Source organism: Protopterus annectens, chromosome 16.part0, assembly GCF_019279795.1.
Source record: "Protopterus annectens isolate FY-2018-M chromosome 16.part0, PAN1.0, whole genome shotgun sequence".
NCBI classification, from domain to species: Eukaryota; Metazoa; Chordata; order Ceratodontiformes; family Protopteridae; genus Protopterus; species Protopterus annectens.
Window position 1 is genome coordinate 18,119,178 of NC_056750.1, and position 14,004 is coordinate 18,133,181.

The following is a 14,004-nucleotide window of genomic DNA, read 5'->3' on the forward strand; positions in this document are numbered from 1 at the left end:
GACGTAGAGTCTGCAACTCTCACCATGTGGGTTCTATCCATGAGCCAGTTGGCAACCCATCTCGTGACGTAGGGGTTTATGTTCAAGCTGGTGTGTTTGTCTATAATACTAGAATGGGGAATGGTGTTGAAAGCCTTTGTGAGGTCTAGGTAGGCTGTGTGGACCTCCTTTCCCTCATCTAATGCCTTCGTAACCGTCTCAAAGAAGTCCACCAGGTTTAGGAGGCATGATCTGCCCTTAACAAATCCAAACTGGGTAGGGACCAAGGTTTGGAGGTTCCCAATGTCTCTGTTAATGAGTTCCATGATGATGTGTTTCATAGCCTTGCAGACCAGGCTAGTCAGGCTTACAGGGCGATAGTTGCCGTGGTCCGTTGTGGCTCCACCTTTGTGGAGCGGGATAACTGTTGCTGTGTGCCACTGTGTGGGTACGTAGCCTGTAGAGAGGCGGAGTTTGAACAGTGTGTTTAGGTGAGAGGTTAGTTCATTTTGGAGTTCTTGTAAGTCACAGCCTGGGACACCGTCTGGTCCCATTGAAGCTGTGTTTTTGGCTTTGGATAGGGATGTTTTAACCTGTGTGTCATTGATTAATGGGGCCCTACATTCTTCTAGTATGGTTATGGGCCCTTTAGGGGGTGAGAGGGGGTGAAGTTTGCACTAAACCTGTCTGCCAGGATGTTGGCAATATCAGTTGGTTCAGTGTATTTTGTGCCATTCTGCACTAACTCAGAACAATGACAGAGTTGTATTTGTACTTGTTCTGGAGTGACCTGAGTGCTTGTGTTATGTGGCGGATCCTGGTGCCCAACAGGCAGCTAACTGTAACCTTCTCCTTGTCCAGCTTAGTTAGTGGGACATCAGTGTGTCTGACTATACAGTTGCCTATTACTAGTGTATTGGGTATGTTATTTTGCGTTAAGGGCTGTGATTGCGTGGCACACTAATTATGTGACATATGTGTTTCATGGTTGGTGATGGGGTGTGGAGGTTGCTTGGATGTCTGCTTTGGAGGTCTCTGTTGCTTTTGCAGATTTTTTATTTAGAGCCTCCGAGTATGTTTTCATGTATTCATGTGTGTTATTTGCCGGTGTTGGTTTATTAGGTGTATGTGAGACTGGTAGTGTGTTGCAAGTATTACCCTTCTCCTCTTGACTGTCAGTTCCAGTCTTGGGTTGAGAGAGCTTTGCCTCCAGTTTGGCTGTATAACTGCATCTCTCGCATATATTACTGTTTGGTGGTAGGAGAAGAGGGTTGTCTGTGTACATGAGGCAGTTATAACATTGCCTCAAAATGCCCAGATTCACCAATTGGACTGGAGAGTACACCGGAAACTGCCCTTTGGACATGCCTGAATAGGTAGAGTAAGCTGTTTTTCTGATTGGTTGGTGGGGACGAATACAGAGCCTTGTCATTCTGGACAGTATAGGGGGGGTCTAGTGCTAGGGTTAATTAGTGCTTGCTATGAGTTTTAAAGCAAGTGCTTGACTGTGAAATGAATGGTTTGAGTGCTAAAGTTGAAGGTTTGTCTAGTTCCAAGGGAAAAATTGAAGAGTAGACTTCATGGAGCTGAGAATAGTTTAACTCTAGCTAAACGGTGCTGCCCGATGCGCAAAACCACACAAATGTGGTTTTTATAGCAGGGAAGTGAAAGAGATAGAAATTAGCCCAAAATGGCCGATAAACTACTAACTTCTGGGCTGAAACCACTCCTCCAGGGATAGATAGGTTGCTCAAAGCTCCCCTTTCTCACAGGTGAGCAGAGAAACTTCCTTCTATCCAAGTAAGGTATGGGCAACACAGAAACTTGTAACTCAGCCCTGGATTCAGCAATAACCTGAAAACTGGACTATACTAGGTTCAGAAAGGCGGGAAAAAAGTATCTTTTTTTGTTTTTTTTTCCAGAAAATACAGCAGATACAATCAAAACAACACTTTAAATGCACAGAAAAGGCTATCACACTTTAGTGTGTAGTCTACAACAGTTAAACCGATTATTTAAACACAAAAATGACTTAATTCAATTGCAGGCAGCAAATAAGTACAATATGTAGCAATAACAAACTTTTTAAATCACAGAAACGCTAAATAAATGGCGTTTTAGGTGGAATTAGTTAAGACAGAAAGAAAAGCAAAAAAATTATGCTTAATCACTCCAAACTCTCTTTTCTCTCTCTGCTGTAGACTCTGCAGAACACCTGGAAGGCACTTGCTGAGCGGAATACAAGTGCAAAAACTGCGCTAATGCAGTTTTTATAGCAGGGAAGTGAAAGAGAGAGAAATTAGCTCAAAATGGCTAATAAACTACTAACTTCTGGGCTGAAACCACTCCTCCAAGGCTAGATAGGCTGCTCAAAGCTCCCCTCTCTCACGGGTAAACAGAGAAACTTCCTTCTATCCAAGTAAGGTATGGGCAACACAGAAAATTGTAACACAGCCCTGGATTCAGCAGTGACCTGAAAATTGGACTATACTAGTTCAGAAATGTAGATATATATATATATATATATATATATATATATATATGGCTCTTGAAGCTACTACCAGGAGGGAAAAAAACTTATACTAAAAGGTAAATCCTGGGTGGTCTGTCTGGAACAAAAGAGGCGCTGACTCAGTACGTAGATTTATATATATTCCCCCCCCCCAGAAAAATAGAGCAGATACAATCAAAACAACACTTTACCCAATTAACCAGTTAAAAAGATCAAAACTGAGCCCTGTTCCAGCAGTCTTCAATCAGACAAGTTCTAACTGCACAGTCCTGCCACTAGGGTACAGACAAATCTTCTCCAAAAAAGACAGCCTGAATCAGTGCACAAGTTATACAAACAAAGCTAGATCCAGCCGGCCTGAATCTAGTCTATGCTACAGCAAACAAGGTGTACCGATTTCAGAAAGAAACAGTTAAAGTAAGCATGTGCAATAAGCCTTTAACAAGAAATTCCCAGCTCAGAAGGGCAGAATCTAGTCTCTCCTCCCACAAGAGTCCAGACCACAATCCTTCTTAATGTAAAATAACTGGCCTGAAGCAAGTGCTTAACCCAGAACTAATACACTTTTAGAATAACAGACACTGAGCCTTCAATCAGCAGTTCCCAACTTAAAAGGATGTGCGCTACCTGTCCTGTCACACCAGTGCAGACCACAAACCTTCTTAATGTAAAACAGCTGGTTTGAAGCTTAAACCAAGGGCCTTAGAATAACAGTTACAATTGAATCAGGCTATTAACAAGCAGTAATAAAGGCAGTAGAATAAATTAAATTGAGTACTTTTAAGAAGAGGCAAAAGAAAATAAGGTGATAAAGTAGGAAGAAACACAAATACAGTAAAGCATGTGAAGTGCAATTTTTTTTTTTTTTGGAGAGGGAGGAAACAGAGCAGATTAAGATACTATCGAGAAATGTCTTTCCCAAGTGCTCTCTTTGCACACCGTAGAGGAGATGGGACTGGTAGGAGTATCTGAAATCAAAATATGATCTCACTGTACTCAGTTGAGTGAGCAAATGAGATGGGTCCAGGAGGAGTGTGCAAAAACAGATTTACAGCAAGGGCAGGCAATTCCAAAGCCACCAGGTTAACACCACAACAGGAAATAGGGAGGGAGGGTGGGGAACTAACTGCAGATAGACAGACACACAATATTTACTGAATCAAAGACACACAATATTTACTGACTCAAATCTTAAATAAGTGCAGAGAAAAGTATACTTAAATCAGCTTGTGTCCAGTTGATATATGTAGACAAGTCTCAGTAGCCAGCAACTCCGATTAAAATGATGTTGTGAAAGAAGCAGGACAAAAATTCCTTGGTGTGGTCTGTAGAAACAGACAAGGAAACTGACTGTTTTACCTCTTCCTTACCACATCTATTGTTCACCTCCTTGGCCTTCTTATACCCATTTGATCGTCCTTCCTTATTTTCATATTTTTCCCTCACTCCTTTCTACTTGCACCTGCCAAAATCCTAATGTTGGGGGTTTCTCCTGTACTCACTTCCTATCCTATATCACATGGACTTTCGGAGAAAGGAAGAGGGATGTCCAGTACTCATTTTCACCTGTATTTGGTTACCTAGTTGAACTGATCACAGAACCTGCAAGTCAGAATACTGCACTCTGGGTAATGGAAAAAGAGGCCGATATTATGAAGTTCCTTTGCAGACATTCATTGCCCACATGTATACTTTTGAGTTTTGACACTCAGTGACTTCGATGATAAAAAGCACAAGAGTGTAGCATGACTGTCAAAAGAAGATATTTTCTTCACCTTTCAGCAACTCTGGGACAAATCAGCAAAATTAGCAACTTCACATTAATCTTCAGTGCCAGTAAGACAAGCGAAGAACTGGAAGCAACGTGGATGGACAAATCCCATATGCCAAAATGGATACTGGTAAGAAAGTGATCCCAGTCAAATGCTAGCTGGGGAACCAGCATCAGCAGTGTTTAAATCCTCAGGGATCCAATCCTACAAGTAAACAACTGCTATAAACCTACTAATTACACATCAGCAAAAACAAAACATACTAATTCAACACAGATATGCAAACATGAAGTTTACTTTGAGCACTGATTGACAGTTATAAAAGACTACCATATTTAAGTCCACAGCGAATCCTGAAGTCCAGCACTTGATACTGTTTAGCTTTGGGATCCTTTCTTGGATCGTACCCCACACGAACCCAAAGGCTTCTCCACGGGCCTGTTATCTGTAAAATAATCACATTTATTGAAAATGTCTCTTAAAAACCATTTAATCATTTTATTTTATGTTTCCATTAAAAAGTCAAACTAAACAATGCATGGAAGTCAAATCTGACTTGCTGTGTACTTGCACAAGACTAACCGTTCTCATCTTTAATTCATGTAATAACGCCAAGCATAATCACGCCGGTGATAAAAGTAAGGAAAGCACACAGCGGACTGTCAAGTACTCTAGTTACACAAAGTAAGGAGGAGTATTTTCATTATGAACAGTTGCGTTCACCGAACAGCATCTTTATTGCAATTATTATACGAGCTAAAGGTTCTAAATGGTGCATAAATCCTCAGAGGGAAGTCTGACGTTTTTATGAAGGAACGCACCATCACCAGGAAGTTTTACAAACTTCTGGATAAATATAATGCCAGCTAAGTTAGTATTACTGCAGTTTTCTTTTTACAAATGGATTAAAACAGAGTCACATTTATCGCTAAAATGTTTTTGTTTACCTCACTTTTTAACTTTCATGTGCAGTCTGCAAGTATATAAACATTTTTGGCCATCTCCTAATGAACATTTAAAAGACTTAATTGGAAACATTTTCAATGTGAAACCAAGACAGAATTAAGAGATACAAAAATGTGTACAGTCAGAGGAAAAGTGATCCTGTGCTTCTATTTATAAATGCCATTGAAAATGAAATGGTAGACCATGCTATAGCTTCCTAATGATAGGAAACAAAGTAATTCTACATGAAAAGCATGCAGGAAGTAGTACAACAGAAAAATACAAACAGTCAGTACCAAGCAACAAAAGTCCTAATGCAAGCCCTGGTAATCACATATGAGCACTGTATGACCCTGTACAACACAATTAATTTTGGTGTACTTGTAAACCTGATGCAACCTCTACAAAAATGTGCAGTGAGACTGTAAAGGGCGTTGTATGTTGGAAGCAGAGTTACACAATGACCATATATGTAGATGTATGTATGTAGTTTTTTTCCATGCAGTGTTAGTGGTGTAAGAGACAACACACCCACCTTTGGTACTGAAAGATCAGAAGACTGTGGGTTCTATTCCCACACTTCAGATCACTGGATTACTGGCACTGCAATGCAGTATAAGGAGGGATGTTGCATTCCTATGTTCGTTCTTTGGGTAAGGGGTAAAATTGAGGTCCCATATGCCAAACCTGCCAGCTCAGGCGGATGTAAAAGTTCCCATGAGACATTTTGAAGAGAGCATGTTTTTTTACTGATATATACATTACATATTATTTACATATTTACATCTACAAATCTCAATACATTATAAACTTCAATTTAAGCATCCCCCAACTCTTATCCACAACCAAAACATTTTTTCCAAAATCTTTGCCAAAGTCCATTTTCCATTGTTTTTAATTTCATTTAGTCTCTCATTCCATATATAACATGAAGCATAAAATATTACTGTCCATTTTCTTCACTTCTTCCTGTTTACGTGCACCATAATAACCAAATTCTATTATACCCATATTTATTTGTTCAAATTTTGACATACTTTTCACCCTATTATCTTTACATATTTCTTTCCACAAATGATCTCTTACACATGCTCAGTAGTCTCAAACTCCCCACATTTATTACATATCCTATCTTGGCTTTTTGTATGGCATATTTGCGTCAACCAACACTTTTCTAACAGTCTTCATAAAAAATTATTACATTCTTTAATCTTTTTATAACTATTATATCTCATCATTATGGCTTTTTTCTTATTTCTAAAACTTTCCATGGACCATTACAATAAAATGCTTTCATAATACTAGAGTACCATTTCTTTCTATTTTTCTCACATATATTCTTTTTAAATTTTCCATAACACAATTTTGTTGCTCTTTCATTTTGTCATTCACAATGCTTTTACTTCATTTTTTAACTTACATTCCTTCCCACAATTCTTTGCATTTATAATATAGTACCATTTCTATCAAGTTTTTATTTTTCCTCATAATTCCTTTTAATACTTTATATAAAATTAAAATGCTGCATGTACTATTGGGCTTATTAAACCCAAACCTCCTTGCTCTTCTTTCATATACAGAATCCCTCTTTTCACTGGATTCAGTCTACACTCCCATATAAATACTTAATTGGAATCATGTAGATGTTGGAACATAAACAATTTTTCCTATTATCATGGTGTTCAAGGGTCTATACTATATCTTCAAAGAGTCAGTTCAGCGAACAGCATTTTACATCGAAATGTCATTCAGCTAACTGTTCAAGTAAGATCGCGGTAGAGGGAAGATCAAAAATTTTGCCCTTTCCTCACTGCAGTGCGATCTTGGAGTTTGTATATATAATTAGCGGGGGGTGTGGGGGGCTGTCAGGTTAGCTGAGCAGCATTTCGATGTAAAATGCCATTCGCTGAACTGACTCTTCGAAGATATAATACAAACCCCGCTGTTCAACAAGTGTGCTTTTTTTTCTATGTGAAAATTTACCCAATTTCCAAAAATTAGCCATGTCCTTTACTTCTTTGAGTACATTGTGGGGGGCACAGCCCCCCACAAGAGCAAGTTAGCTGAGCAGCATTTCGATGTAAAATGCCATTCGCTGAACTGACTCTTCGAAGATATAATACAAACCCCACTGTTCAACAAGTGTGCTTTTTTTTCTATATGAAAATTTACCCAATTTCCAAAAATTAGCCATATCCTTTACTTCTTTGAGTACATTGTGGGGGTCACAGCCCCCACAAGAGCAAGTTAGCTGAGCAGCATTTCGATGTAAAATGCCATTCGCTGAACTGACTCCCCGCTGTTCAACAAGTGTGCTTTTTTTCTATATGAAAATTTACCCAATTTCCAAACATTAGCCATATCCTTTACTTCTTTGAGTACATAATCCCACTGTTGTTCTCTGTATTCTTTTCTTTCAAATATTATTCCTAACATATCTATATATTTTTCATGGAACTCAACACCTCCTATCATACCTTCAAAACCAAATCCTTTACTTTTCTCCTTATTTATACTTGAACTAAATTCTCGTTTTAAATTTATACTTAATTTTTCATTTACTTTTTCTATCCGTACTTTATTTTTAACAATTAATACACTATCATCCACATAATTAAGCATTATTGGCAACTGTACTTCCTTCATCATTTTGTATCCACCACTACTTGACATTTTATTAATTTCCTTCACTATTACATTCATAACTAACAAGAAAATTACAATACAAGCTGGGCAAAGTACAGTTGTGTACACTTACCATAAATGTAGATGTTCGAGTGTCTTCACTGTTGCAGTCATGACTGTAGTGTTCTCCCCTGCCGGCAGGCAGTTCTCGGTCGGCCAGAATCCCAAAGTCTGGGTCCGGCGTCGGCTGTTAAGCCATGCTCCCTGACGTCAGAGCGCCAGGAGTACAAAGCTGACAGCCGACGCCATGTTCTCCAGTTTTTTTTGCCCCAGATGTCAGGTGTTCCAAAATGAGTAAGATCCCATACCCTTTGCAAATACACCTCAGAAGAAGGGTGAAAAAAGGAACCACACAAAACAAAAAATAAGAGGGGACAGGAGGGAGGGAAACCCAGACTGCAACAGTGAAGACACTCGAACATCTACATTTATGGTAAGTGTACACAACTGTACTATGTTCATCGTGTTTCACTGTTGCAGTCATGACTGTAGGGTTGAATTCCAAAGCAGAATAAAAAGGGAGGTGGTCATAAAGTAGAGGGGGCGGCTAAAAGGGACTGCAGAAGCAAAGCCTGCCCTAGACTTAGAGTAAAGAGGTAGAATGTAGTGCTTAGAAAAAGTATGCACTGAACTCCAAGTTGCAGCTTCCAAAATGTCCTTGGTAGGAACTCCTCTGAGGAAGGCAGCTGAAGTGGCAGCAGCTCTGGTAGAGCGAGTCCTTATAGTCCCTGGGATTTGCTTTCCATGGTGTGAATAGCAAAATCTGATTCCATGAGCAATCCATTTGGAAATGGTCTGTTTTGAAATAGCTTTACCTTGGGAACTTGAAGCATAAGAAACAAACAATTGCTCTGATTTCCTGATGTCCTTGGTTCTGTTCAGGTAAAAACATAATTGTCTGTGTACATCCAAGGAATGCAAGATCCTTTCCCCCTTATTTTGAGGAGAGGGGAAAAAAGTTGGCAAGTGAATAGTTTGATTTAAAGCCACTTTGGAAACCACCTTCGGCATGAAAGTAGGATTAGTCCTTAAAGACACCCTGTCTTGATGAAAAATAATATAAGGTTCCACAGCCATGAGAGCTTGCAACTCCGAAACTCTCCTGGCAGAGGTCAGAGCTAACAGGATGGCTGTCTTCCAAGACAAAAACTTGATGCCAGATGTGGCAGAAGGCTCAAAAGGAGGTAAGGTGAGTTTTTCCAAAACATAGTTGAGATCCCAAGCAGGAATGGGAAGAGATCTAGGGGGCCTTAAGTTCTTAGCTCCTCTGAGAAACTGTCTCATGAGCTGATGGGAAAATATTGGAGGGTCTGTATTATAATGAGCAGAAATAGCAGAGGCATGTATCTTTATGGAAGAGAAAGAGAGACCCTTATGTAAGAGGTCTGTCAGGTAAAGAAAAATCAGAGGAATGTTGGGAATAAGAGGATCTGAATCCTGAGCCTGCATCCAGGAACAAAATCTTTTCCATTTTCCTGAATAGGATTTTCTAGTGCTAGGACGTCTGGCTTCTAAAATGACATCCATAACCTGCTTGGGTAGGAGAGAATGAATCAAAGACCCTGGATTAACCAAGCCACCAAGCTGAGAGTTTTGACATGGGAGTGCAGAACCTGACCCTGGTGTTGGGACAGAAGGTTCGGAGTCTGTGGTAAAATCCAAGGTGGCGCCAGACAAAGGTTTTTCAGTGTTGGGTACCAAAACTGTCGAGGCCAATTTGGGGCCAGCAAGATAATCATCTTGGGCTTGTCCTGTTTGATCTTTAATAATACCCGTGGAAGAAGAGGAAGAGGCGGAAAGGCATACCCCAAGAGGTTTCTCCAACTGAATGATAGTGCATTCACTTTCCAAGCTAGTTCGTGGAATGTCCTGGTGCAAAAAATCTGTAGTTGATGATTGAGGTGGGATGCAAAGAGGTCTATGTGAGGACATCCCCAGACTGCTGTAATCATCTTGAATATTTCAGTGTCCAGCATCCATTCGTGTGGGTATGACAGGTTTCTGCTCAGGCTGTCTGCCAGGAAGTTTTGCTTCCCTGGTAGAAACTGAGCTTGAAGGTCCAGTTTGCAAGCTAGAGCTGTGTTCCAAAGATTCATGGCTAGTCTGCAAAGGGGATAGGAATGAGACCCCCTTTGCTTGTTTATGTACCACATAACTGTGGTGTTGTCTGTCCATATCAGTAGTTGTCCTGGTTGTAGAAGATTCCTGAAGGCCAATAAAGCTTTCTGAATGACTAACATTTCCTTTAAATTGATATGCAGGTGCTTCTGATCCTTTGTCCAAAGGCCCTGCAGACAGTTGCCCTGAAAATGGGCTCCCCATGCATAATCTAAGGCGTCCGTGGTTTGTATCCAAGTGGCAGGAGGCAGACTGAAGGGTTTTCTTTTGTTTAGAGTACATGCCTTGGACCACCAAAGGAACTCCTTTTGAAGACAAGGCAGGACGGTGATCTGTATGTCTAAACTGTGGCAATGCTGAGACCATACACTTTTTAGGTACCACTGTATTTTCCTCATATGTAGTCTTGCATATGGTACGAGAAGGATGCAGGAGGCCATGTAACCCAAAGCCTGCAGGAATTTCCTTGCAGATAGCCGAGTTAATGTTGCCAAGGTTTTGAAAGTTGAAGCCAGCTGTAATTGTTTTTCGTATGTCAGAAATGCCATCTGGGTTGTTGTGTTAAGAGAAGCACCCAGAAAAATTATCTGTTGTGAGGGTGTCAAATTTGACTTTTTTATGTTTACAGTGAATCCCAGGAACTTGGGAAGATTCTGAACAAACTCTAGATGCTGGAGTAAGACATCCTTGCTGTCTGCCTGAATAAGACAGTCATCCAGATAAGGGTAAATTTGAATTCCCTTGAGTCTGCAATAAGCTACTACTGGAGCCAGGCATTTGGTGAAGACCTTGGGCGCAGTAAACAATCCAAAGGGCAGCGCAGAGAATTGATAGTGCCTCGATCCGGCCTTGAACCTGAGGTATTTTCTGCATTCCTGCCTGATGGGAATGTGTAAATATGCCTCCTTTAAATCCAAAGTTACCATCCATGCATTTTTGGTCAGCATTGGAAGTAGCTGCTGTAGAGTAAGCATCTTGAATTTTGGTATCTCGAGAAAAGTGTTCAAGACTGACAGATCCAGAAGGGGTCTCCATGAATTTTGCTTCCTGGGGACTAGAAAGAGCCTTGAGTAAAAATCTTGTCCCATCTCTGAAAGTGGAACTAGTTCTATGGCTTTCATAGCCAAGAGAGCTTCCACCTGGTTTAAGGCCTCTAACCATTGATGTTTTGGAAGATCTGGCCATCCACTTGGTCTTAGTAGGGTATGAAAATGGAATTTGTAACCTCTTGAAACCACATCCAGAACCCACTTGTCTTGTGTTATATGAGTCCAATTTAGGTGAAAAAGAAAAAGTTTTCCTCCGAGAGGGGCTTTCAGGCAAGAAGTTCCTGCAGCCCAACAGAGGGAGTCATTGAGTCTGTTTTCTATGAGCTTGCGACCTGTCCTCTCCTCCCCTAGGGGTGGAAGCAGTCCACTGTCTTGGTCTATAAGAGGCTTGCGTTTGAGGCCTTCCTCTGGAGCGTCTGTATCTACCCCTCTGAGGCCTGTCTGAATTGGGAAAGGACCAATTTTTTTGTAGGCCAATTCCTACTAAATCTGGGTGGCTGTACTTGTAAGAAATCTTTAACTGTTTGCATGGATTTTGCCTTGTCCTCCATCTTCTTTATCACCTCTTCAGCTTTAGATCCAAACAAAACATTATGCTGAACAGGAGCATCCAGTAATTTAGCTTTCACTTGATCTGGCAAATTTTGTTCCTTTAACCATGCATGCCTTCTAATGACTGTGCCAGAGGCAGCAGCCCTACAAGAAGCCTCCAAGGCATCAAATCCACAGTGTAAACCATGCTTCCCAACTTGTTCAGTGGCATGCATTAAGTCATGTAATTCCTTATCATCTGCACAGGCGGAAATGGAAGTTAGCTTTTGTTTTAAAACAGACAGGAGAAATTGCTGGTATTTCAGCATATGAAACTGACAGTTTAAAGCCCTAATAAAGTAGCAGAAGTGTACACTTTTTTGCCCCATCTTTCTAAAGATCTGGAATCCTTCTCAGTGGGAATGGGGTTTTTAGCAGAAGCGGCCTTAACCCCCTTAGGACCCTGAGAAATGGTTTCAGGGTCAGCAGTAGGATTCTTGTATAAAAACTGGTGGGAATCAGGAACCCTATAATATCTGTCTGGCTTAACAGGAGCTGGAGGAAAAGAGTCAGGAGTTAAGTTAGCCTCCGAAAAAGCATCATCCACAATATCCAAAATAGGAGGAATAGCCAGGGTCTATGTTGGGAAGAAGAAGAAAATCCCTTAGTCTTTTCTTAGATTCCGAGTACTCCTGTCCTTCCCAGTGAAAATGTTCCCTCATTTCATGCAAAGTTTCCCCAAAAGAGAAATCCTCAGGGGGAGAAGCTGAAAGAATGGATTTCTCAGCATCAGAATCCTCATAAGGAGGGAAAGAATATTCCTGGTCAGAAAAAGAAACTGAAGAAACAGAAGCCTGATCAGAGGAGTCATAATAAACTTCCTGCCTTGGCCTTTTATGTGGAGGGGGATGTGAACCCCTAATCATAGTAAGTAAGTCCTCTGCCATCTTAAGTAAGTGTTTCTGAGACTTGGGTGCCGGATCAGAAGAGGCCTGGGCTGCAGTCTTTGATTTGGAAGGAGTCTTTGCCTTTGTCTTTGCCTTTATTAGAAGCTGAGTAGGCCTGAAAACCCCTTCGGACGCCGGTACCTGCACAGCGGCTTCGGACCCATCCGAAGGAGCATTGTCCGAAGGTCCTGCAACAGAAATATTCAAAGGCCTAGTTGGCTCCTCGTGGGAGTCCGTTTCGGCCATCGGTTCCGAAATGGCCAACGACAGGGGCTGCAAAAGCGCCTCACTGACGACGGCCGAACCTGAAGCTGGCTCTGCTTGTACAACATCGACTGATTTGGACTTTGGAGGCCTGTCTTTATCCTTGCGTCGTTTGTGAACTCCGTTAGCCGGAAAGTACAGTTTTGTACCTACCATAAATGTAGATGTTCGAGTGCTAATACAGCTGCAGTCATTACAGATGGGTTCTCCTGCCGTCAGGCGGGTCCTCGGTCGGCCGAATTCCAAAGTCTAGGTCTGGCGTTGGTTGTAGTCGCTTCTTCCCTGACGTCAGTGCGCAGGGGTATAAAAGAACCAGCCAACGCCATTTTCTTCAGTCTTTCTTGCCCCAGATGTCAGGAGCCACCAGAAGGAAGGCAATACCTAATTTTAGATATATGTACATAGGTTCATAGGCTCATACTAGGCTATCTGCCCTAGGGCATTTATAAGCCTAGCCAGAATGTGTCTGGCTTTCGCCACCCATTTTAAATTAATTTTGCTATGCCCTTTTTTTGAGGTTAGTATACTGTGCCTCTGTCTAACAGTGACACAGAAGTCATACCCGGGGCAAACCTACGATCTCCCATCCACTCATCAAGATTCCTCTTGAAGAGAGTCAATGAGGGACTCTGCCTAACCTGGACTGGGATTTTATTCCAGAGTGAAGGGAGCCTCTGGGTTATGAATCTGTCCCTCCAGCATGTCCTATTTATTTCAGTGCTGAGGTTCAAGTCTCTCGGCGTGTAGCTCGATAGGATTTGGATTTTCTGAGGTGCAGCATGTCCATTAATTCCGGGTTGGACATGGCTTTATACATCAGGCACAGATCGCCTCTGAACAGGCGGTATGCCACTGAGTAGAGCTGGAGTTTCTTTAACCGGGCAGCATATGGCATCTGTTTGAGCCCTTTGATCCTCTTGGTGAGGTACTTTTGGGGTCTTTCCAGTTGCTGCAGGTGTCTGGTAAGGTACATTCCAAAAGGGGCATTGTACTCAATTATGGGCCTGATGAGGGATGAGTAAAGAGGCACGATGACCTCCCCTGATCTAGATGTGAATCCCTTCATGATTAGGTGGGCTATATAAAATGTTTTTCTAACCACTTTGGCCACGTGGTTGGTTGTCAAATGAGAGATTGCTATCAACTTGGGTCCCCAGGTCCCTAATTACTTCTTCTGTTCTTAATGGATTACCACCTATGTG

General features: G+C 41.4%; 1 protein-coding gene across 1 annotated transcript in view; it reads right to left on the reverse strand.

Annotated features, from left to right (window-relative positions):
• GTF3C5 (general transcription factor IIIC subunit 5) overlaps positions 1 to 14,004 on the reverse strand; it is a 761,534-nt gene that overhangs the window by 412,009 nt on the left and 335,521 nt on the right. The window contains exon 4 of the mRNA XM_044058829.1: positions 4,594 to 4,708. Within this exon, the coding sequence (XP_043914764.1) occupies positions 4,594 to 4,708 (115 nt within the window). The remainder of the gene's footprint in view (positions 1 to 4,593; positions 4,709 to 14,004) is intronic.